Source organism: Anarrhichthys ocellatus, unplaced genomic scaffold, assembly GCF_004355925.1.
Source record: "Anarrhichthys ocellatus isolate YVR2014 unplaced genomic scaffold, GSC_Weel_1.0 scaffold15, whole genome shotgun sequence".
Lineage (NCBI taxonomy): Eukaryota > Metazoa > Chordata > Actinopteri > Perciformes > Anarhichadidae > Anarrhichthys > Anarrhichthys ocellatus.
The window spans coordinates 8,784,360-8,807,987 of NW_022280045.1; the positions used below are offsets into that span (position 1 = coordinate 8,784,360).

General features: G+C 43.6%; 4 protein-coding genes across 5 annotated transcripts in view; 2 read left to right on the forward strand and 2 right to left on the reverse strand.

Moving 5' to 3' along the window:
* Positions 1 to 2,735: 2,735 nt before the first annotated feature.
* On the forward strand, positions 2,736 to 9,061 carry fzr1b (fizzy/cell division cycle 20 related 1b). 2 transcript variants are annotated; one of them, XM_031854823.1, is made up of 14 exons: positions 2,736 to 2,921; positions 3,264 to 3,446; positions 3,691 to 3,792; positions 3,892 to 3,955; positions 4,062 to 4,189; positions 4,285 to 4,367; positions 4,472 to 4,655; positions 4,780 to 4,845; positions 4,958 to 5,060; positions 5,330 to 5,511; positions 5,602 to 5,835; positions 6,320 to 6,424; positions 7,222 to 7,314; positions 7,901 to 9,061. In XM_031854823.1, the coding sequence occupies exons 2-14, from the start codon at positions 3,369 to 3,371 to the stop codon at positions 7,940 to 7,942; spliced, it is 1,464 nt and encodes a 487-aa protein (XP_031710683.1). In that variant the 5' UTR covers positions 2,736 to 2,921; positions 3,264 to 3,368; the 3' UTR covers positions 7,943 to 9,061. The 2 variants fall into 2 exon arrangements, with proteins under 2 accessions (XP_031710683.1, XP_031710684.1); XM_031854824.1 differs by lacking the exon at positions 2,736 to 2,921 and having other exon boundaries at positions 2,935 to 3,446.
* Positions 8,463 to 17,026, reverse strand: LOC116387576 (importin-13-like). The gene is made up of 21 exons (XM_031854822.1): positions 16,318 to 17,026; positions 15,598 to 15,723; positions 14,812 to 15,446; positions 14,592 to 14,732; positions 14,350 to 14,491; positions 14,053 to 14,219; positions 13,726 to 13,846; positions 13,372 to 13,519; positions 13,032 to 13,213; positions 12,930 to 12,956; positions 12,677 to 12,811; positions 11,763 to 11,909; positions 11,448 to 11,528; positions 11,185 to 11,322; positions 10,977 to 11,073; positions 10,846 to 10,898; positions 10,697 to 10,763; positions 9,685 to 9,743; positions 9,469 to 9,558; positions 9,090 to 9,271; positions 8,463 to 8,915 (listed from the first exon to the last, which is right to left on the reverse strand). Exons 1-21 carry the CDS (start codon positions 16,384 to 16,386, stop codon positions 8,822 to 8,824), a joined length of 2,901 nt encoding a protein of 966 aa, XP_031710682.1. The 5' UTR covers positions 16,387 to 17,026; the 3' UTR covers positions 8,463 to 8,821.
* Positions 16,770 to 22,497, forward strand: LOC116387578 (dextranase-like). The gene is made up of 5 exons (XM_031854825.1): positions 16,770 to 17,218; positions 17,974 to 18,258; positions 19,792 to 20,100; positions 20,189 to 20,355; positions 21,316 to 22,497. Exons 1-5 carry the CDS (start codon positions 17,152 to 17,154, stop codon positions 21,358 to 21,360), a joined length of 873 nt encoding a protein of 290 aa, XP_031710685.1. The 5' UTR covers positions 16,770 to 17,151; the 3' UTR covers positions 21,361 to 22,497.
* Positions 22,227 to 23,628, reverse strand: part of mgst3a (microsomal glutathione S-transferase 3a) — a 2,578-nt gene continuing 1,176 nt past the window's right edge. The window contains exons 5-6 of the mRNA XM_031854826.1: positions 23,374 to 23,446; positions 22,227 to 23,269 (exon numbers count right to left, since the gene is read on the reverse strand). Of these exons, the coding sequence (XP_031710686.1) occupies positions 23,127 to 23,269; positions 23,374 to 23,446 (216 nt within the window). The 3' untranslated portion in view covers positions 22,227 to 23,126. The remainder of the gene's footprint in view (positions 23,270 to 23,373; positions 23,447 to 23,628) is intronic.

Here is a 23,628-nt window from a genome sequence, read left to right on the forward strand (position 1 = left end):
GGGGGGGTGCATGCATATCTGTAGCTCTCTGGTGTGTCAAAGCGAGTGCGTGGGAGCAGATGCTCAACATGCACTGCATTGCATGTGGTTTCGTGACTGAAAGAGAGACAGAGAGAGGGGGGGGGGGGGCCTGCACAAAATGAAAATATCAGATAAACCACATCTATAGGGCTGAGATAAACAAAATGTTCTCGCTGCAGCACATGTAAACTCCTGAGATTCCACCAAAGGTCATCTACGCCCAAGGCTTGGATCTGAATCCTACATGGGAGCTTTATTGTTGCATGTTGTCTCATTCATTCTCAACAAAACACACCCACACATAGTTCAAAACAACATGTGGCACAGCTGATGATAATGATAAGATTGTTGTTTTACAGTAAACCCCTGTGGCTGTATTTTCCAGCCCTCAGCACTACTCTTTCCATAGCAAACTTTCTCTGAGAGGATATGAACAATAAAGCTACATCTGCCTGGACAAATGCTGAGCCTGCGTTCAACACCTACAGTATTACAAAGCAAAGCCCCCCCCCCCCATGTTCTTTTTCATACTGAAACTATTATTTCTCTTGTCATTGTACGAGAGATGAGATTAGTCAGACTCCCATTGTCTTGTTGTGAATTCCAGTAAGGGTCTAAAAGTGTCACGGTCTGCAAGTACTGGCAAAGCTTCCTCTGTGCGATAAAGCCCCAGAGTTTTCCTCTCCGCCCTGACCGGGGCAGACAGCTGCTCTACAGCCCCAGACGCTGCCCTCCACGTCGGGATGAGGTTCCTCCAGTGTGGGCCTCTGCGTGGAACTGATGGAGGATGCAGATAAGAGCGGCTGTTGTGACTGGGCTGACTAAATGCAAAACGGGATGATGGCGAGATAGCTTCCTGTGTGTTATCGTGGTGTTTGTGTCTCAATGTGCGGAATGTTTATAAAGTACAGTGGTGGATGTACTAAAGGAAAAGTACCAACGCAAGCATCTAAAAATATTCTGTCACAACGAAATGGTCTGCATTTAAAATTCCACTTAAGAAGTACAGAATTATCTAAATCTACTTAAACTATTAAAAGTAAACTCACTCTGCAGAAAACGTTTCTAGATTGTTAGCGATGCCTTAATGCATAAGTTGCATTACCTGTTTTACGCCTAGCTGGTAGAGTTGAAGCTAGTTTTAACTACTTTATATACGGTGGACTGGGCCCCCTCCAAAGCATCACAAGATAAACCTGGGAAATCATACAATGATTAGGAAATTTTAGAAAGAACTCTGCCACTCACGTTTGTATTCATGGGCTTTCCTCTAGAGATCCCCAAGCAGAGCGCACTGTAGCTCAACTGCTTGATTGAAAAAATAGATATTACAATTTGAATTAAAAAATATATCCATAATATTGAGTCAGCTGTAACACCTGACCACCACGTGTTGGGGGTGCATGAAAACTAGTTAGAAAGCGAGCAGAGACGCTGAAACCATGAGCTAAAAAGATGATAAATAGTTTAAAAAGACAGCTGAAAGTAATGTATGAATGGTTAAATTTGCCTCACAAGGCCCCAACAAGACCGCTTTTTTGTAAGGAGTTACAAGGCCACCGCTGACAACGTATGTCAAGATCAGAGTGCCACCAGAGATGCCTTGTCTCCACTCTCCCCTGTCAGTCCGTCTCAATAAACCCTCGGCGGGAGCAGGTCATGAAAGAGATCAAAGAGTAAACCTATTTTCTGTCTGTTTGCAAAGCGTGCTCTCGGGTGCTATTAGCAGGAGTGGAAAATGTAGTATCGGTGAGGGCAAATGTAAGATCTTTATTTACTTTGAAGTCACACTCACGCAGGGGCCCTCAGGCGAGCATGTGCTAGCAATACTCTCACTCTCTGCTATTGATGACAGCACAGATGGTATGTAAATTTGTGTGAGGAGTTGGTTTTAAACGTTAATTAAAATGCATTCCTTGTGTGTGAAGACCTACTTGGTAATAAACCGCTCTGCTCTAATTGCTAGCAATTGTGTTACATGTGTGTTGCACGGGCAATGGATGCCAACATATGAGAGAGAGAGAGGCAGAGCATGAGGAGTTAGAGGAAGAGGAGGAAGACAGGAAGGAGGAAGAGGAAGAGAAAGACAAAGATCAAGGAGAGCCATAATCTCTGAGATTCAGGTCCCTGTGTTTGATCATGAAAACATGAAACAGAGGACTGTACACAGTACATTTGTTCTGTATGTAGGGCACTTTACATATACACATTTGTGATAATTGGGATGCAAACCGTATTTCTTGTTTTGTTTTCCTATTTCACAATAAACTACTGTACATATGCAATAAGTGTAACACTGCAGATGCAAAAGGCATACGTTTCCCGATAAGACATTCAGACATATTGTGTATTTTGTTTGTTCGAATGATGGTGTGTGTCATTAGAACACGAAATACCATTTTGAGAAGACACAGCAATGTTTTGAATGCAGAGTTTCATTTTTGCAAGAGAGTTTCTGTATTCCTGAGTAGAGTTCTGAGAATATGAGGTAGGGTCTCAGGAAAAGACGCCTGCACACCATTTAGAAAAACTGTAAGAATACCTCTACATAGAGGACTGAGTGAATTAGTGTGCAGTACGGCTGCGACACCTCGTGGCAACATGAAGGAATAACCGCTGTGTGACTGTAAATGCAGTGAGCACGTATCGCCAGCGGGCGTCGCTGTTGAGCCGCGCACTGCGTCGACTGCACGGGACAGCAGGAGCACGACCAGAGAATTTCTGCTACAGCTGATTCAGACGCCATTTTTTTTGTCACGAAAATAAACAACATCAGTCGCGTTGGCATTTGGATGTATCGCAGTTTGGAAGAAAGCGACGACAGCCTCCCCGCTGGAGCGCCCTCCTTTTCAACCGAAGATGACGGTTGATTTGGTCACCTGAGCCGCCGTGTCAGTCGGGTAAGAACGTCTCGCGGTCGTCAGCTGGTGTTACATTGTGTGTAAACGGGTTGTTGTGTGCGCGAGCATGATGCCATGACAACGACGCGGCTGTCATTAGCGCGCGGTGGAGCCGTCAGTCGATATAACGCTGATACCTCGCTACATTAACGCGGTTAAACGTCAGGTGTAGCCGGTCTTTAAACCATGCAGCGACAACAACAACACGCCACCTGACATGCGCTGACATGTACACACACCGTGCTAACCAGGCCGTTCGGTCTGTGTTCATCCAGCCAAAAGAGCTGCTCGGTGTCTTTGTGAATTCATTTAATTTGTTTTTTGTGTGTTTTTTCTCCACAGAGATGGGAATCCTGGGTGGATTTCCTCAACGGGAGGGAGCGGAGGTTTAAAGGGGCGGGCGCGGAGGGCAGCAAAGGGGCCTTGCTGCTCGTCAGCCCAGAGGAGATGGACCAAGAGTACGAGAGACGGCTGCTGAGGCAAATCAACCACCAGAACCTGCCGACAGAGGCCCGCCTGTCAAAGGTCAGACACACAGGATGATGGGAAACCCGTTCGTGTTGTGTGTGTGTGTGTGTGTGTGTGTGTGTGTGTGTGTGTGTGTGTGTGGTATCTGGGTCTTTACATACATATTTAGCATAACTGAGTTCTCCATCCTCAAATAGTGTGTTATGAGGAAGGGCTAAACTATATTTAAAGGCCCTGAATAATATCGCCCAATAGTAATAACCCTGCTGGATTTGTTATGGTCTCTCTCTGTCCATCCCAGTGTGTGAGTGCTACCTGCAGTCCTGTCAGCATTAAGTCAGGGGATCGCTTCATTCCCACCCGTGCTGGAAGCAACTGGAGCATCAACTTCCACCACGCCAATGTAAGCAGCCTTTTGCACCCGCCCCACAAAAACACAGCTCGGTAATCAAAGCTATATAAACATATTTTTTTTACTCACCGTTCCTTTATCTCTCTGCAGGAGAACTGCCGCTCCCCAAATCAGACCCATAAAGCAAAGGATGCCACTTCAGATTCAAGCAAAGGTCAGACATTTTATACCTGGTATGAATCGTACAGGTGGTCTTTTTGTGGTCCTGAGCTATATCTCTCCACCGTCATGTTTCACCATTTTCACTGCCACCCCTCCAGATGCTGTGGCGTATGCAGCCCTCTTGAGGAATGAGTTACTGGGGGCAGGGATAGACACTGTGCCAGACACTCACACGGACGACCGGCGTCACGCTGTCCTCTCTCAAGACTCTCGCAGCCTTTTTAGGGTAAAAAGGACCACCCAATTCCAGAATAATTCATTCCTAAATAGCTCCTAGAAGTCCCTAATTATAATTCTGCTTTGTGTGTTTATTCCCTGCAGTACACTGTCCACACTAAGGGAGTGCCTTTCGATGGCGATAATGAAGTCTCACCTTACTCCCTTTCTCCGCTCAGTAACAAGAGGTATGACGTATATCTCACATGCTGCACACCGAGCGGACACGCCGCTCAAACGTTGCTTGTCAGATAACGTTGGTTTCCCCCGTTCCTTCTCAATGTTCCTGTAGCCACAAGCTGCTCCGCTCCCCTCGTAAACCAGCCCGTAAGATCTCCAAGATCCCCTTCAAAGTGCTGGACGCTCCGGAGCTGCAGGATGACTTCTACCTCAACCTGGTAGACTGGTCGGCGGGCAACTTACTCAGTGTCGGCCTGGGAGCCTGCGTCTACCTGTGGAGTGCCTGCACCAGCCAGGTCAGAGGAGGGGCTTCAAAGACTTGTTATTGCAGAATTTCTTCTCGGTGTAAAAGGGAAGTCTGTGTCTGATGTGGTTCAGAGAAAAGCGTCTGTTCGATTTCTGTACTTTGTGTCCTAACAGGTGACGAGGTTATGTGACCTTTCTGTGGATGGAGACTCCGTCACGTCAGTCTGTTGGAATGAGAGGGTGAGCTGCCAGAACGGATTATTACTACTGCTTATTTAAGAGAAAATGAACTGCTCGTAGTAAAGAAACAATGGGTCAACCGTGTGTTTGACTTTGGCTCTGGTCCCATCAGGGGAGTCTTGTTGCTGTCGGAACCCATAAGGGTTACGTTCAGATCTGGGATGCAGCAGGAGGGAGGAAGCTTACCAGCCTGGAGGGTCACTCAGCACGTGTAGGTCAGTTATAGCTGGAGAAAAAGTGGAATTACAAACTGCTGATTAAAATCAGTTTTTGAGTTTCCTTTTAGCAAACTAAAAGGAAGTAAAGGAGAATCTTCCGTTTTGCATTTTACCACTTTCATTTTTTATTTTACTTAATAGCCTAAAACTCCATTTTACTGTATATTGTACCACCAAACGTGCTATTATCATATAAGAAACACCAGATGAGTTCCAGATAGCCACAGTGAAATATGAGACCCTCCCTCCCACCCTGTGTGCCCTAGGTGCCCTGGCATGGAACGGGGAGCAGCTGTCGTCGGGGAGTCGGGACAGAGTGATCTTACAGCGGGATGTCAGAACCCCCCCATCGGCTGAGCGGAGGCTTCAGGGTCACAGACAAGAAGTGTGCGGCCTCAAATGGTCTCCTGACCACCAGCACTTAGCATCCGGAGGCAACGACAACAAGGTGAGTGGGTTTGAAACTCAACTTTTTGGGTGAATTAATCCTCGAGAGTAAGCTATACATAATCCCATTCCTTTGTGGTCTCCTGCCCAGCTGCTGGTGTGGAACAGCTCCAGCCTTCTCCCCGTGCAGCAGTACAGCGACCACCTGGCAGCAGTGAAGGCCATCGCCTGGTCCCCCCACCAGCACGGGCTGCTCGCGTCGGGCGGCGGCACCGCCGACCGCTGCCTGCGCTTCTGGAACACTCTGACGGGTCAGGCGCTGCAGAGCACAGACACCGGCTCACAGGTCTGCAACCTGGCGTGGTCCAAACACGCCAACGAACTGGTGAGGAGACATGCACACAGTTCAAGAATAATAACACGTTGATAATCAATGAAATGTAATTAAATAATTGTTGTTTTTTTTTAAAACAATAAGATCCTTATTAACCAATTAATTTAACTAAATATTGGAATCACATTTGTAGATAGAAATAACAGTCTGGCCCCATGTAAAATGTTGTTATTACTGCAGTATACGTCTGGGTAATGATAAAATGTGTTGCATAAAACTATTAATTAATTAATAAATAATATACTTTCACTGTAGAGGTGTTATAACAGTGTCATGCCATATAAAAACAATTTATTACATTTTTTTTCTTGAGAGGAGGGACATTTTGTAACATTTTGACCAATTAATTAGTTCCCAATATTTCGGTACATATATACAATCCTATATGATTTCATGCAATATCTCTGCAATAGGAATGTACTGTGTGTGAAGCTTAATGTGTAATGTTTAGTCTGTGTTCTCTCTTTGTGTGCAGGTGAGCACTCACGGCTACTCTCAGAACCAGATCCTGGTGTGGAAGTATCCGTCATTAACACAGGTGGCCAAGTTGACCGGACACTCTTACAGAGTGCTGTACCTGGTAAGACTGCAGGTTTAAATGAATGACCATGAGGGTTCAGTGGCAATGTAACTAGACTAACAGAACGGACACATGTCCAACGGTTTTCATACACTTATCCAGTGGAGGAGGTATTCAGATGCAACACCACAGTGTGAAAATACTCGTTTACAAGTAAAAGTGCTGCATTTAAAGTCTGTAAAAGTGAGTAGTGTCAGAAAAACGCTGCCAGTGTTTATTTATTTACATTGTATATTTGTTACTGTTGATGCATTTAAGTACATGCTGCATTTTAATGTTGCAGCTGGTCTAAGCTAGCAAATTCCAACCACTTATCGTACTGTTGAAGGCATTATATTTTATAAAGTAATCGCATGTTTTATATGTGAAATGGTAACGGTTCCCTGCACACCCGTAGTCCACCCACACAGGTGTTTTCACCCATGTTGTCTGAGCAGATCTCTTCTCAGGACTGAATCCAAATCCAAAATATAAATCAGCTTTCGTCTTTATTGTCACGAAGGGTAAATTCCTCTCCACCGCACTGTACACATCAGGCAGGGATCCCTCTCTCAGTGCTCTGTACCTGCGTCCAGAGGGCAGGAGGGTGAGGCGGTGGCTGAGTTGGGTGTGTGATGTCTTGTTCTATTGAGGTTGCGATCTGTGCAGCGGCCTTATCGTTTAGGTCTGCGAGGCTGGGTGTGGAGAGACCTGTTACCCCGCCAGCGGTGTTGGTTTATTGGCCACGTATGTGTCCACATACAAGGAATTAAACTCCAAAATGTTCACCCGCTCACCAGTTTGTCCTCCCTCCTCAGGCTGTGTCACCAGACGGGGAGGCCATCGTTACAGGAGCTGGGGATGAGACACTACGTTTCTGGAACGTCTTCAGTAAGACACGCTGCACCAAGGTACCGTGTGTTTGGGAGTTAGCTCGCCACATAGCCAGGCCTGTCAATCAGTTAACTAATCGGTCTTTTTGGTTTAAGTCGACTGCGATTTATCTAGTCAATTAGTCATTTTGTCAAAGCATTTTCATGTCCAAGAAACTTCTCTGGTAAAACACAAGATTTAAAGTGGTGCTTTTTGTTTGAACCTTTGTGGATAAACTCAGTTTTACTGATATGTCTATTAAATCACCTAATCAATTAGTCGACAGAATCGTATGAGTGTTAGTTGACTAAGAGATTCTTTAGTTGACAACAGCCCGACACATATTATACACAAGTCTGATGTCTTTGTTGTTTGAAGTCACTAAATGATTGCTAGAACGTACTTGATGTTTGTCTGATTCCAGATCTCTAGAAACGCTGAGGGCTCTTTGTGTCGATGACACAACGGTTTTGATTTGACAAAGCCTGGATAATGTCTAATTTTAAGTTCTTGAACTTCACCAAACCAGATCTTGAAAGTCATTAAAAAAGCCCCCGAAACGAACCTCCTCCTGACTGACAACAAGACGTATTGTAATGCTTTGACATTTCCTTCTATTTCCAGGAATCAAAGTCAGTGCTGAACCTCTTCACAAGAATACGATAGTGAGCAGACCGGGTCTGGACCGGTTCCTGGAGGAGGAGCCTCCGGAGCTGTGGTTGAAATGCACAGAGTCACCAGCGACACTTACAGACTAGCACTTAGAGCCCTCTCTCCTCCAGTCCACGTTTTCTACAGAGGGTGGCGTCCCAACAACTACGACAAGAAAACTGCCATCTCTCACAGTGATGTCACTGATTTAAAAAAAAAAAACAATACAAGCAGTCTATTGTCAGGACATATTGTCTGCTTAAAAAAGTCGGTCTTGTTATCTTTTTTCTGTTGTGTAAGTGATATATATTAGCAGAAGTATACATGTACAAGAGTTATAAGCTATATAATGTAATGTCAGAGAAGAAAAAGCCTGGCTCGGAGGTGTGCGTGTGTGTGTGTGTGTGTGTGTGTGTGTGTGTGGGAGGGGGAGGGGGATTTCTATATTTTGATAATGTGACTATGCTCTACAAGCTGCATACAAGAGAAGAGAAACAATAAATAAGTGAACACACACACAGTTGCTCATGCAGCTGCAAAGAATGAACTGTTTATTGTTGTCTTGTCACTTTGTCTGATGGAGGGAGGGTTTGGATCCATTCCTGGAGAAGAGTAAAGGGCAGTGTGACACCTTTTCCTTTCCTTTTATCCTGCTTGAGCAACTGCAGAGGTATTTTCATTAGAAACTTGTTGCACAGAGGTCCGCTCATGCTAACAGTCCACCTAATCTGTGTGTTTGCTTTGGTTCAGTCCAAGCATTATGGTTTCTGTTGTCCACTTTCACCTGCCCAAGTGATCAGTACTATTTGGCACCATTTATCATTGAAACAGAAAGAGATTCTGGGTTTTTCTTTTATCACTTTCTCTTGAACTCGGAAGTGCTACCAGCTCAGTCTAGTAATCAGAGTATCCAGACCCCTGCAGGCCCCGACAGAGCAGAGAAAACTCCTTCACGATATCCTTAACACGGCGCTTGTGGGTTTGCTCCCTGGAAAAAAGAAAAAAAATGATGAATTCATTTTGTTGAAACATGTTAACTTCATACAGAAAGACCCGAGCCGGCTGATTCAATTTCTTTGATGGAATAAAGAGAACACAACACCTTTTGAAACAAAAACACAGTTTTGATGTTTAAAAGCTGTGACAAGTGTATGATCGTCACCTCAGAAGCTGCTGACGGAAGGTGTTTTTCTGCTCTGTGGAGACCTGTGCGGAGGGGAATCCCGGGGGCTGTAGTGTTTCTTTCAGCCACTGGGACAGCAGAGCTGGACAGTGTCTGTTTAGACTAAACAACACCTCAGAGAAGTGCTCCGTCAGACTGCGTGGGGACTCGCCTCCAATCGCCTGCGACACAAATAGAAGCATTCCGTTAGAAAACAGTCTGGTGACGGTTTGAAATGAGACCTAACATCAGGGATGAAATGCATGCTCTGGTTTAATAAAGTGTACAAAAGAGTGAGTGGGTGCTCTCCAAATCAATACTCACAACCACAGTACGCAGGGTAATGATTCACATTTTCTTATCTAGTTGTGTGACTCACCTGGAGTATGGTCTCAGTCAGAAGCTTGCCATCACTCTGCAACACTTCGCCAAGCGAGGGCATGTCTTTACAACGAGGCAACAGCTCTGTCTGCCAGGTACAGACAAAAACAACAACACATGAATCTATGAGCTGATGAGATGAAATGAGATTTTTTTTTTTTTTTTTCAAACTATAGCTTACAATTAAAAGTTGCACATTTCTGCCTCAACTTACAAAGAATAGTGTGGCAGCTTTCACTGTGAGTGTCTCTGGGAACTTCAGCGTCAGAATCCCTGAAAACAGATACAAAGATGTGTTTTAATGAATGCTTCAGCTATTGAGCTGCATGGTTGTCTCAGGCAGAATATCAAGATGTGAGTGAGGTTGTGTCTTGACTTTGAACACAGTCATTTGTAAAAAAGCAATGCAACATTTTAGACTGCATGGAATCAAACATGTGGGGTCATATTATCCTATACAATTCAATTTAATCAGTTTTGATACCATTTTTCGATACCATACCGTTAGATATTGAGTCATACGACCAGGAGGGGTGTAAGTAACGAAATACATTTACTCTCGTAAACAAGGTAGTTTTTTTAAATTACTTTTTTGAGTATTTTCCAAAATCAGCAATTTAACTTATGCAGCCTGCTTTGTAGCACAAGTATAGTACTTCGCTACATTTCAAGTCATATCCGTTACGGAATAAAAACAAACGGTGTAAGAGGGAAACAGAGAAAAAGACAAATCAGCAGCTGCAGCAGAGAAGAAGCTGCTGGTGTGTCTGCGGCCGCAGGTAAGGACAGAGCTCCACGGTCGGAGGGGGGGACACCCCGGAAATGATCCGTTGAGAATGTTTGCGTTCACGGGCCACATGTGGGGGGTGGTTGTAATTAGCATTATTGTACCTGGCATACTAAACCCGGAAGACACTTGAATATTTATATAATTGATAATCAGTTGTATGTTTTATATAATTGATAATCTGTTCTATGCCCAGACTGCGGAGTGTCCATCTGTTGGTCTGGACAGAAGTGATCTTGTTGCTGATGATGTTCCAGTTGAGTAAAAGTTAACATGCAATCTATTTTGTTATTAAGTACATTTTTGACACAAGTATTTTTACTTTTATTTTAGTAATATTAATTTAAAGTGACAGTACGTTTACTTTAGTATAGGCCCACAATATTCTAGTACTATCTCCACATCTGTGTATACAGTACAACCATGTAATGATACTCACCGCAGTAAAACAGCCTTTTAACATCCAACTGGTCAGACAGGTACATATCAGGCTTCCTTTTAAGAATCTAAATGAAGCACAAAGTAATCAGGCAAAGTTTCCTGTGAGCTGCAAACGTGCATAACAATGGACACGAATACGCAACCCACCTGAGCATGAAGGTGCATAAATGATTCTGCAATATCAGGATGATCCCGTGGACCTGTACATTGAATATAAGATGAGACGAGACAAACATATATCTAAAAGTAAATTGTAATTAAGTGCAGGATTTTATTACCTTGATGAAATAGAGTAAGTGTGGCAGAAGTCAAAACCTCAATAAGGCTTTTGAGGTTAGAGGTGTGATGTTCCTCTCCGGCAAATATGTGAACCATCTAAAAAAATTAAAAGAGAAGGACATATGATCCCAAAAGCATGTTAAAAGTCCGAATTGCAGTTTTGAAGGGAAAATGCTTTTATTCATGCCCTGATCTGTGGGGGCGTACCTGCCGTGCCAGATCCAATGCTGAGGCTTGTGGGAAGGCGCAATAGATCTGCCCCAGCATCTCACTCAGCTGAGCCACCATGGGCCCGAAATCATGTAGGAGGGTTCGAACTGACTTATCAAATACCCCGCACACTGCCTGGAGAGAGAGAGCGAGCTGTGAGTCAGTAAACACACATAGATAAATCATACACACACACACACACACACATATACATCAGCATACACATACATATTTATGCAAGCAGTGAAAAACCCTCCTACCTCAACTACCTCTGAGTCATCAAGCCACTTGCTGAGGATGTTCTGGATCAACGTGAACACTTGCTGTAGCACAACAACAACCTAAAAACAAAATTTGTATATATATATTTCATGTATGTTTGGTTCATTTCAATATTTTGCATGTTCAGAAATATTGATGCACAAGGCCCATTCTAAAGGGTTGATTCACAAAACTACTATTTCACTGATGTATGAGGAAACAGCTGAGGTAATTTGATATCATTCAGATGCAGTTGCTGGTATGATTTATGTTTATGGAGCTACCCATGTCCAGTTTTCTGGAGCTAAACTTACTGGATTCTGTGTGCTCTGTGAGGGAGTGAGTCTTGGGCTGGACGCTCCCTCTAAGCTGTCTGCTTGTCTGTTGATGTCCAGAGTGGTGAAGAGACTGGACAGCATCCCCAGGATGTGAATGATGGACTGTTTGTTAGTAGGATCAGGCTGTGAATGGAGACAAAGTGGAAGGGTTTGATATGTAGCCCTGTGAAGATAGTGAATATGACAGCGGTTGTGTGAGTCAAGAGTGATTTTACTGCTGTTACTGTAGAAGGTGTGTCAAAAGCTGCAAAAGTGCTGCACTACAAAGAAGCCAGTGTTTTCTACATTTTTGTCAACAGAGATTTGAGACTTCCCCCTGCATGAGAGTGTCTATTAGCTCAGTGAAATGGATTTCATTTTATATTTACCATACATATTTTAAATGCAATCAACTACTTGGGTAATTGTGTATTTAGGTTGATTTTTTTTTCTGCAATAACCAACTTTTTTTAAGAAAATCCATCTGTAGTTTTTATCAATACAGTCAAATAAACTTTGAGTGTACTCACATTTTAGATGACTCTAGCTAAAAGTATGATGGTAAAAATTTTAAATTGCACCGTGTGAAATTAAGGGCACTGACTTTTAATTGATCTGGTATTATTAGTATACACTGGACTACTACTGTAATATTATATTCAAAAGATACTGCCTATGAGTACAGTGAAGTGCGTACTACTAGAGGGATAATACACTTTAAAGTAGTGCAGTAAAATACAGTATTTAACATTCTGTACTTAATTTAGCACCAAAATAATAAAGTGCTTTGAAGGTATAGTGTTCTTGATTCATCCAATTTGTACTTGGAAATAAACACCTCTGCTACTTCAGGTATTATTTTAGTATTTGTGAGTTTCTGTAGAAGTTTTATAGAGTTTCTTTGCATGTACCTCCTGCTGGGCCAGTGTATCCAGCTGCTGGACGTGAGGGGTGATGAGAGAGTGAAGTCGGCCCAGAATCTCCTCCACTGGCAGGGCGGACAGGAGGAAGCCCAGAGCCTGCATCAACCACATGCACTGGCTGCTCTGCACACACAGACACACAGCACACATGATACACAATGTGTTCAGAGAGACACTTGGTGGTGCATTTGTGTTTACAGAGTAGGACAGAACTGGTGAATGTTGAAGGCTGTTTACTCACCTTATGGATTTCTTTTACCAGTACGTCCTGCAGAGGAACACGGGTGTTAATAGAAAGACCGTAATATGTTATTTATTTTTTTTAAAAGGCTGCGTGTCTGACCTGTGACATGGTCAGGATGTCTTGAGCGTAGGGGCCGAGGTCATGTCTACACTCCCTGCAGATCCTCTTCAGGGTGGATACACTGGACACAGACAGCTCTGCCTTCACAAGGCCCTGAAGCACCATGGGTAATATGCCACCCAACATCACCGGGTGATCAGCCAGCCACTCAGCCAGGGATCCTGGCCAACACGAGGTACATGTCATGGATAGTGAGTGTAAATGGGTTTGTTATAGTTGAGTGCAGACCAGACGGCAGAAAGACATCCATGGCCATTAATAATCCTGGTTGTAATAATGTTCTAATGTAAAACATTAAAGTCACGTGTCTGTTAGGTACCTATGGTGTACATGACGGTGTCAGCCAGCATAACGTTGCTGATGTTGATTCTGGGGATGAGACCAATAAGACCCGGGATAACGTCCGAGTAGTTCACGTCTATCGTCTCAGCTATGGACTGGAAGCCAAATAACAGGGCCTCTGTGTCCTGAATACGGAGAAAAAAACCGAAATGTGACGTTAGGTCACGAGAGGGGAAATACAACCAGGAGGTACAGAGTTACACAGTAAGGAAGGAATGGGGAAAATAGAATATAAATAAGAAAATATTAGCGTTTTGTAATATCACGCAGGTAACACTTTGCAGAGATAGTAGATGTGCATGGAATGGGAATCAGTGATTAATGACTTTACCTGCCAGACTGCTGACTGTTGTGGGTCCATCAGCTGTCTGCCCAGCCTGTCATAGAGGTTACTGAGCAGCTCTGCCCCCAGCATTTCATACACGTACATCAGAGTGTCGGAAATGTCCACTCTGAAATGCAAAAGAGACGTGGAGGCATAGTAGATAATCTTGCTACCATTTTCATCCACACGGGCAGACATGTCTTAACAGCTATTGGATGAATTGCCATGAAATTCAGTGCAGACATGTTCTTTTGGAGCTTTCTTTTTTGTGAGAAAGGATGTAAAATCCAGTTTTAGTGCTCCTTAAGAACTTCCACTTGTTTTGCGTCTTACCTGTAAATTCTGAACTGCTCCTTGTCATCAGAAGACCAGGAGGCGTACTCCTCCTGGGAGGGATAGTGGGATTTATGTAGTAGTACGTCTACCAGTTGGAAGTAAACCGGCCTGTAGACCTGCAGGTAAACTGCCTGCTTCTCCTCCTCAAATGACAAGATGTCATCCTGAATATGCAAGAAATATATTAGAAAGTTTAGTGTCTAGATCACAAAACACATTCACATTTAACAGAGATGAGTGACTTTGTATTGTCTTGTTTACATGTATTTATCTCATACATTTCTTTCACCCTACCTGCAGAGTGTACCAGAAGGTGAGTGTGAGGGAGCTGCTGGTCTCACTGACTGGGTAGTGCCCAGGGATGCCAGTACAGAAAAGAATCATGTTAACCAAAGCCAGATACTCCTGCCAGTGCTCCACCTGTTCCAACAAAACCCTGTCGTACACAAACAAACATAAGCAAAAAACGCCATTTACCGAAGCCAGGTAAGTGGGTGATGGTGTGTGTGTGTGTGCGTGTGTGCAGCTGTGTGTACCTGGAGTGTGTTTCCCCCATAGCAACAGCAATACGACAGATACCGTGTGAGGTTTCCATGTCGCCATCCTGAGCCGCTGTGTTCAGCTGGTCATGGAGACCCAGCACCAGAGGCATCAAGTTCACCAGAGCATCAATGTACCTGCAGAGACGGGTTGTGATTCACACGCCTGGAAATTGACTGTGGCCTTAATGGATTTCTGATGCGGCGTGTTTCTCACCTTTGGCTGTCAGGCTGCGAGATGGCATTGACTATCGTCTCCACAGCCGTGTCGAACAGCTCTGGGTTGGACAGAGCACTGAAACAGTCCTGGACCAGTTCGTGACTCTCCCCTAACGGCACGTCCAGCCCCAACCAGCTGGACAGGCAGCGTAGCACCTTCTCCTTCACCTGGTTGGAGGAGTCCTGGCTTTGGAGCAGCTGACGCAGCAAGGGACACACCACTGCCCACTCCCCAACCAGGGCCCCCCTCAGCTGGGTACGGCGCGCTTGAGCCAGCCGGCCGCTCTGGAACTCCTCTGGAAGTACGGTGAGGAGCTCCAGCAGTGCCAGGCAGTGCGCTTGAGGGTCCTGGGCGGCCTCAGAGCTGCCTTCAGAGTCGGGCTTCTGCGGTTGGAAGGCCCTCACCATGTCCGCCACCGGCTGGGACCAGACCTGTGGAATTAAGTTAAGAGCCATAGAGGCCAGGGCGACACACAGCCTGGTTAGCACCATTTTGGGCCCAGAGGAGAAGTGTAGGATGTGGGAGAGGAGCTGCATCCTCAAGCTCTCATGCTGGTCTGTGGGGAGATCGCTCCAGTGATGGGAGATCTTGGTGTGGAGGGTGCTGGCGCCAAAAAACTGAACTTCTGGGAGCTGCAAAGAGACAGACTCACTGTAACAGATGGACATATACAAAATGTTCACCTCTTACGGCTCTAATCTGCACTGACATCCAACCAGTTTATGCTCTTGCACCCTGAAATAGTGTTTATTTTTAAAGATGTCTCGAGCAGAAGCAACGCACCTTGTCGGGGCCAAGCAGGGCCCAGCAGAACTGCCATGCCTGTGCAGAGGCCTGGGCCTGGGTCAGCCACTTCTGGGCCACATTCTTACGCTCCATGACCGGGTCAAAGTACAGCTGGTAGAGAGCCTGAGGAGCAGAGAAGAGCCAATACAAAGGAAACAATGAAGTAATTTGGTAATAACAGATAAGGATGACGATGTCTGAGTGGATACAAATCATAATCATAACACCCATCAGTATCCCCATATTTCCTGACTGAGTATGTAATGACAATGGATGCATCTGTGTTTTGTGCAACAGGTTGTTAATCAAATCGCTGAGTTGCATTAACACGCTTTAATGATGATGCATGCTGGATGTCCAATTGTTTGAATGGAGTAAAAAATGTGTTGTCATAGCGAGTAATCCATGGCACATGGTGTTAGTTATTATTAGGACAGCATATGCTTATAAAGGTATCATGTTACAAAATGTCCAGTGTGTCCAACCTTCCTGTGGTGAACTACGATTAACCAAACTCTGTTTTAAATAGTTTTACTGTTATTTGAGTTATTGTATAAAATACAACATATCCATATAAATATGAGATAATGATGCTGCAACTTTTATTTTTGAAAAATTGAAATTAGCTTTCGTGTTCTGAATGGCATTACAAGCTTCATCTATATGCGTAGATTAATAAACAATCATCCAGTGAAGTGGCTGACTACTGAAACTTACCGACTCCACGTTCTCTACCGTTAACTCCAACTCCACCGGGCCGTCTCCCGGATTGGCTGGAGGCTCCATCTAGCGCAACGTGAAGGTGTCTCCCCGCTGCCGTTTGAAATCCCTCCGAAATTAAAGCCTGGTCGTCAAAAAGCAGTGATTTAAAAAACGAGGAGACGCTGTCCTCACACTGAGGACGCAGCGGGTCATTCAGCTGTCCATACACATGTGGGTCGTGCGCTCAGGCATGACGACACGCTGACCTCTGTGGGGGCTGAAAAGTTGTTGTCTTACATTACCACCAGCGAACACTGACGCCTACTCACCTACCACCGTTTAATCGCTGTAAATAACATCGCAGCAAGCCTACAATAACCACGAACACAGTCAAACTCGCGTGCGTCCAACGCTACAGCGCTCTACAACAGGCGCTCCTGACGCAGACAACTGCGCTTCTGACGCACTGGCGTCTGATTGGAGCAGGGGGGAGCAACAGCCACCGCAAACTGGTGCATGTCGGAGGAATAGATTCAGGGATGAGGTGACTGGCAGGAAACGAGGAAGAGCCGGAGAGTGAAACATTCATTTGCAGTGAGATCGCTGACGCGTGTTCGCTGAAGCGCGTGCAGCCTTCTCTACTCCCGCCGCCCGCATGCAGGCTGGCGTGCGGCCCCACCCCTACTTCTCTTCTGCCCGACTCCCTCAGGATATTTTTAGCGCTGATGATGTGCCCTGTCAAATCACGTAACGGAAACAACCTCCGAGAGCTGGGAAGCGGAGTCTCTGCGAAGAGAGCCCGCTTTGCTCTGTTTTTATTGCGATCTGCATGCGAAGGCCGCGAAGGAGATGCGCTTTGAAATGAATTTGGCGTTTTGCGTGTTGGTGGTGCTTACCGGCTCATCGCAGACAAGAGGTAAGGTGTCATCTTGGTGTGTGTGTATGTATGTGAGTATGTGTTTTACCTGACATCCTGCTGACGCGAGTTGGACCCGTTATCGATTCCCACATGATGCTCCAGACATGTCTATTGATCTTATGGAAAGTTTACACAGAGCTGCAGGCTGTTGGTTGCATTTTGATTTAGATATGTTCAGTTATTTTATTGATGTCTTATAGTTCGCTTATTTTGATTCATTTGTTCAAGAGATGAGCGTTTCGTTCTCCTTTTTATAATTACTCTTTATATTATGATTTCTGTTCACAGTCATCTATTTATTTATTTATTTGAACTTTTAAGTAATGTGCACATTTTTTAAATGTTAATGGGCACTTAATGTAGTCTTCTCATAGTTTCTCGTTTTATATACTATATAATTGAATGCAGGACAGCACCAAATACAAATGTTTGTTTGTTTTTTTAGCTGCAATTAGTAGATTAATCAAGCAGTCGAATGTCAGAAAAATGATCTTCAACTATTATCTTTGACGAGCATTGTTTTGAGTAGTGAGTAGAAATGATCTGGTTCCAACTCGTCACATGTGAATCATTTCGCGGGGTTTTGTCTTCAATGACGGTAAACTGCAGATATTTGTTTTGGACTGTTTGTTGGACAAAAAAAGACATTTGAATATAATCCACTTTATGCTCCGGGAATTATTTTAGACACGATTTTATAGCCAAAAAAATACAATGATTAATACCTTTTTCATATCTCTTTTATTTCATAGGTCAGAGCAGTGTCTTGCCTCCTGTCCTCACCCTGGCTGCCTTCCCGAGTTATGCTGGACGCTCAGCATCTCCTGACCAGATCCTGACAGAGGATCCTGGGAGTGAGGTCACACATCGTATTCACAGCGGGGATGAAACCTCAACTGAAACCACCACCATTACCAAGACCAAAGCAACAGTCCATTCAGAGGCTGCGACAAATGCAATATATGTAACGCACTCTGCAGTGGCTACATCTCAACACATGAATGTACCCGTCGCCATGACTGCTCCTTCACCCTCAGGTATTCAAGACAAACTGTTTACATGCTGCCTCTCTCTAAAAGCTTCAAGACATAAAAATGACTGTCATCATCTCGTCAATAATTCTATAATTGTGCATATATCCTTTTCCAGTCCAGTCTGTTTACTTCACGTCCTTTTCACTTCACTCTACTTTTACATCCTGATTCTTGAAATAAATCATCCCACACATTTAAAGCTGCCTGTTTGCAAACACAGACGCTCTTTCTCAGGCTCACTGCCAGCAGCGCTCCGGGAACATATTCCTCTCCTGACCCCTGACATTGACTGCTATGAGATTGAGAATGTGTGTCGCAACCTCATCTAAGAGATTCCCTTTTATAGATCGGATAAATATAACTCTCTACGCTGATGCCCTGTTGCCTCTTTGAGCAGCACAGAAATAACAACATGACATCATGCCATCCTGTTCACACTCCTGCTTTCTTATTAGCTGCTGTTGTCACTTCTCTGTCTGTCCCTGTGGAGTAATGTGTAGGTTATCCCTCTCTTCAAAAAGCTACACATTACATCAGTAATTACTTTAAGTTGCTTTGTGACTTAATGCAGAAAATGCACAAGGATACTCTCATTCTTACCCATTGTGCTTTGCCCACAGGAGCACTAATTACAGCCTGTCTCTTCATTCTATCCTACATGTAAACGGTAGAAAGGAAGCCTTGTAATTACCCATCGTACAAAGTTCCTTGAACACACCCCTTTTCCAGCCCCCTCCCCAGCTGTCAGCATGAGCTGTGGAACTTGATGTAAAGAGCCACGTGCTTTTAGTGGAGTAACAATATACTCATGTTGAAAGAGGGAAAAGGCAGGTGTGAATATTCACTCGTTTCATAGAGAAAATGAAAGCAGTGACTTAAAAGAAAGCTAAAAAACTCCTGTAAATTATTATGCAGTAGAACGGTCCTACAATAGCTTTGTGAAACTTCTAACTGTGTTCACCAGGCCTCCCACGAACAATTCTCATTATCGATTCATCTCCTGATTATTTTCTCGGTTATATGAATAATAGATTGGTCTGTAAAATGTGAAGTTCCCTGAACTCATATTTAATGTTTTCAAATGTCTGGTTTTCTCTGTCCAAACCCTGAGTATATTAAGTTTACTCAAATAGTTTAAAAACAAAACAGGAAATATTCATGTTTAAGAAGCTAGAACTGGTAAATTATTGCCATTTTTTGCAACAGCTCAAACTATTAATTGATTATCAAAATTGCTTACAGCGGAGTGTTTGGCACATTGTTACAGACCCATGTGGTTTATCTGAATCAGCCACTGCAAAACTGGAAAGATGCCGTAGTGAGCATCCACCACCATTAGTATGCCGTTATTTGATGCATGAAAATACAAACAAGTTAACCGTATATCTGTTTTAATGTCAGTGGGAGTGATCAGTTTCTATTAACAGGGTTTTGTGGAGTTACATCAGTGTGCTGTGTGTACGGTTTGTTTCCTTTGAAGAATTCTCTGTGCTGTTTTGAATTGATACAGCACTGCCTTCACATCCCCACTTTCAGCTGCCGCAGACTACCTTTCATCTGCGCTGCCTGTACAGAGCGCCACCCCTCCACCGCACATCTCAACCACTGACGGCAGAGCCATTGTGACCACAGATCCCTTCACCACCTTTTCATCTCAGCCTGCCCACACAGTGCAGGATACGAGCTCCACAGCCCACGCCTCCACCATCCGGCCACAGTCTGAATCATGGACCACAGCCTCCACACAGCCGACAACCACAGGACACCTGACCTCCGCTCCAGGCCAGGGTCCTGCTGGGCCCACGTACCAGGACGTCCCATCTGAACTCAATGTGGGAGATGAAGGTAAGGTGATGAGAGTAATGTTATTTATTTTGTGTCTTACAAATGTGTTAACTGTTTTATTACGATTGTCCGTTCGTGTGTCATTTAGACCTCAAGGGGCCCCGCTACCGCTCAAGCTCCCCTCTAGATCCCCTGCTGGCTGGCCTGCTGTCAGTGTTCATCGTCACTACTGCTATCGTCTTCGTCATCCTCTTCCTCAAGTTCCGCCAGCGGACAAACCACCCAGAGTTCCATCGGCTTCAGGATCTACCCATGGTGAGATAAATACATGTATTACAATACAGTAAGCTTGTGATTAAAGGGGCACTTCAGCATTTGTTTTTCAGTTTACTTGTCCTGAGGGAGAATAACCTCAGTTTGGCTTTAGATTTTGTTACGAACTGGAGGTGTAGAGTTTGAAACAAGTGATGGCAATGAGGGTCTAACAAAAGACTGCAGTTGCATTTTGGGAAATGTAGGATCTGGGGGTGTGGGAGCTTGACCCAGACTGTGAATGGGATTGTGCTTAGAGTTTAGTAGTCTTGCGTCTTCTTGTTGATACATGAGCTTCAAGTTTTCAGAATTGTGTGCATAGTTACATCTTTTGTGTGTATAAAGTCAAAAGGTCACCACAGACACCCAGTTTGTAATACTGAAAATAAATATTGCAATACTTTCATCAGTGGGCAGCGATATATATTTTAAATGAAAATCTTCAAGATTGCCAAAACTTTATGGAATTGCCGTATTACCTTGTAGTGCTGTGAATTGAAACTATAAATCACCAAATTTGTTCCCCCAGCTCACTGTTTGTAAAATCAACTGTGAAGTTTAAAATATCAACTCTTCTATCCCCTTAGTCTTAATTAAATCACTCTCATGAAGGTCAGTGGTGCAGCTAATTAAACATAGAAACTATGGAATCCTGCTCTTTGAATGTATGACCACATGCAAGGGGAAGTTTTCAGAGGAGAAACAGACACAAATATACAAAATCAAGTCAGTCAGTTCTTTCAATTACATGACATTTGTTCTCATAACTCCTTATGCTTATCTTCAGAGCTCTTTATCATCTCAGCACAATCAGACAAGTTTCGAAAATATATTAAAAGTCACAAAATCCCATACTGTTCAAAAAGGGTACCGCTGAGCGTATAAGTATTGACCTAGTCTCACCTTTTCTAAACTTATTCTTAACTGTAGTAGTCTAAATATTATTGTAATCTTCTTCTCCAGGATGATTTGATGGAGGACACGCCACTCTCCAGGTACACTTACTGATGGACGCATCCTCAGTCACTTCCACGACTCAGAGAACAGAAGCAAAGCAGACACCAAAGGAAGACCAGTGTGGATCTCAGAAAAGCCTCTGCCTGGATGCTGCTGCATCTCTGCAGACGAGTTTTAGGTTAGTGATAGAAAAATATATTTATCTGTGGTTCCATGAGAAGGATCCATTGAGTCTTTTAAATGGGAGGTTTCAGAGGCACTTTTTTCCACATTCCCTTTAAATTTCCAGAGATCTTCAGCCTAGTGGAGACTTGTTTGTGCTTCTGCACCCCTGACTTACTCCCCCATATGCACAGCACTTTAATGTGGCTTGAATGGTCACAGTGCCCTCTAGGGGTCATTTGAGGTAATGTGGATCAAGGTTGCATGAAGTCCTCCAATGAAAGACAACCTCAGGTTATCCAGCAAGAAATAGGAGAGCGAGAGACACATGGGAAAGTTGCCAACATGCCTAAAATATTTAAGGAATATAAATTAGGATCCCTTAGGTGACCAAATATTAGTGAAGTGCACTTTCACGCCAAACTGTCAGGTTAATCGTGTTGTCTTAAAGCTGAGGTCTTGATTATAAAGTTCAAAAGCCATAACTTTGGAAAAACGGACACAAAGAATATCGTACAGTAGAAGCCAAATCTCATTCAGTTGCTCAAATGTATTCAACTTACATGTGGAAAATATTCTTGTTGCAGCCGTTAATGTGCGGTTACATGTGTTATGGAAGTTTTATCATGGTCTAATTCTGGTCTTTAAAACAGTTCTGTTTTCAATGAATATTTAATCCACACTGAGAAGAGACCTCACGACACTAAACACTTTTAACAGCAGCAATTTGTAAAGTAAAACAAAATATTGTTAAATGAGTTGTAAAATGCGTATTTATTTCTGCACAAGGTGTTTGTTCAAATGCTTTGAGTAGAGAAGAGGTGCAGTTTAGATTGTTAGCTGGAGTATCATGCAAATGTGCTGGAACTAAGCTGTTGTATCAATCTTTACCTGTAGTGTGTTCAGAGTTGTTTTACTGTTAAGTGCCAACAGTGATGTATGATTTAATGTCATTGAAATGTGTACTGTAAGATATTGATATTAAGATTTCCTGTTTGATAATAAATCAGAAGTCATGATACTGTAGTCAACAACTTTAGGGTCTTACTGCAACAGCAGGTGGAAGAGTTCTTCCACATTATGCTGTGCCATTGTGGCCTGTGTGACGGGTATTTTCTTTTGTGAGCCTAACAGCTCTGCAGAGATACAAATCCACCTGCCTCAACAAGTAATGTGGACTTTGAACAATTACTAAGCTTAAAAAAAAGCCGCTCCCTTAAACAAACATTGCAGTTATCAAAACCTCACATTCAATAAATGCCCTTTCAACACCCAATAAAAAAAAAAAAAAAAGCACAAGATAATTTATAACCAACATATGATGTTTAATATTCATATGACCAGCCAAAACCCTGTTTACAAGACAAAGAAATCAAAAATATGAAATATATCTTATGTCTTGTGGCCAACTACTTCAGAAATCAGGGTGCAGGTGAAAACGCCATCAAGACAAACTGACAGATCGTGCATGTAGATTACACCCCAGCCATTAGCCTGAAGGAGGAATGTCAGGTCACTTGACAACATGAATGTCACCTGGCTTCAAATGTTGAATTGGTCAGAGGTTAGCGTATATGTTGCAAAGTATACGGGTTATGTAGCTGCTTTGATTATAAAGTGGTTGACTAGGTGAGCCCACCCTGAAGACTTTGTCATTAGCAACAGTTAGCAGTGTTACAGAAGGGATTCCTCAGTGGTCGCGTCCAGCCAAGCAGAGTGCGGCCGAAGCAGACGGTGGTCAGCATCATCCCGAGCAGAGCCACGTTCCCAAACGATCCCCACGTTCTTTTTTTAGGATCTGATGGAGATGAAAAGTATTAATAGTATTTATAGCACATTTGCAACCTGCTTTACAAAAGCAGAAAATGTAAATGAAACATGGACTGCCCAACATTTTCTTACCTCCTGTAGAGTACCCATGTGCGTACACCTCTCTGCTTATGATCCATACAACTCCAAGTCCACTGGTGAGACGCTGTTGTAACCAGACAGACACACAAGTAAAGGTAACACACTCTTATGACAGGATTTTATAATTACAATATTTTTGTACAAACCCTGCATATCGTTATATTAGTTTAAAACAACAGCATTAGGCCGACTCTAATTTGATAGATAGATAGATAGATAGATAGATAGATAGATAGATAGATAGAT

What these genes read in the sequence shown, in the direction of transcription:
- fzr1b (XM_031854823.1), top strand. Translation starts at nt 3,369, where the DNA reads ATGGACCAAGAGTACGAGAGACGGCTGCTGAGGCAAATCAACCACCAG. An exon ending in ACTCTCGCAGCCTTTTTAGG is followed by an intron (nt 4,190 to 4,284) that starts GTAAAAAGGACC and finishes TATTCCCTGCAG; the next exon opens with TACACTGTCCACACTAAGGG. An exon ending in CCGGAGGCAACGACAACAAG is followed by an intron (nt 5,512 to 5,601) that starts GTGAGTGGGTTT and finishes TCTCCTGCCCAG; the next exon opens with CTGCTGGTGTGGAACAGCTC.
- LOC116387576 (XM_031854822.1), bottom strand. Translation starts at nt 16,386, where the DNA reads ATGGAGCCTCCAGCCAATCCGGGAGACGGCCCGGTGGAGTTGGAGTTA. An exon ending in AACAGTCAGCAGTCTGGCAG is followed by an intron (nt 13,520 to 13,725) that starts GTAAAGTCATTA and finishes CTCCGTATTCAG; the next exon opens with GACACAGAGGCCCTGTTATT. An exon ending in TAAAAGGCTGTTTTACTGCG is followed by an intron (nt 9,744 to 10,696) that starts GTGAGTATCATT and finishes ATCTGTTTTCAG; the next exon opens with GGATTCTGACGCTGAAGTTC.
- LOC116387578 (XM_031854825.1), top strand. Translation starts at nt 17,152, where the DNA reads ATGCGCTTTGAAATGAATTTGGCGTTTTGCGTGTTGGTGGTGCTTACC. An exon ending in CGGCTCATCGCAGACAAGAG is followed by an intron (nt 17,219 to 17,973) that starts GTAAGGTGTCAT and finishes TTTATTTCATAG; the next exon opens with GTCAGAGCAGTGTCTTGCCT. An exon ending in GACTGCTCCTTCACCCTCAG is followed by an intron (nt 18,259 to 19,791) that starts GTATTCAAGACA and finishes CCCCACTTTCAG; the next exon opens with CTGCCGCAGACTACCTTTCA.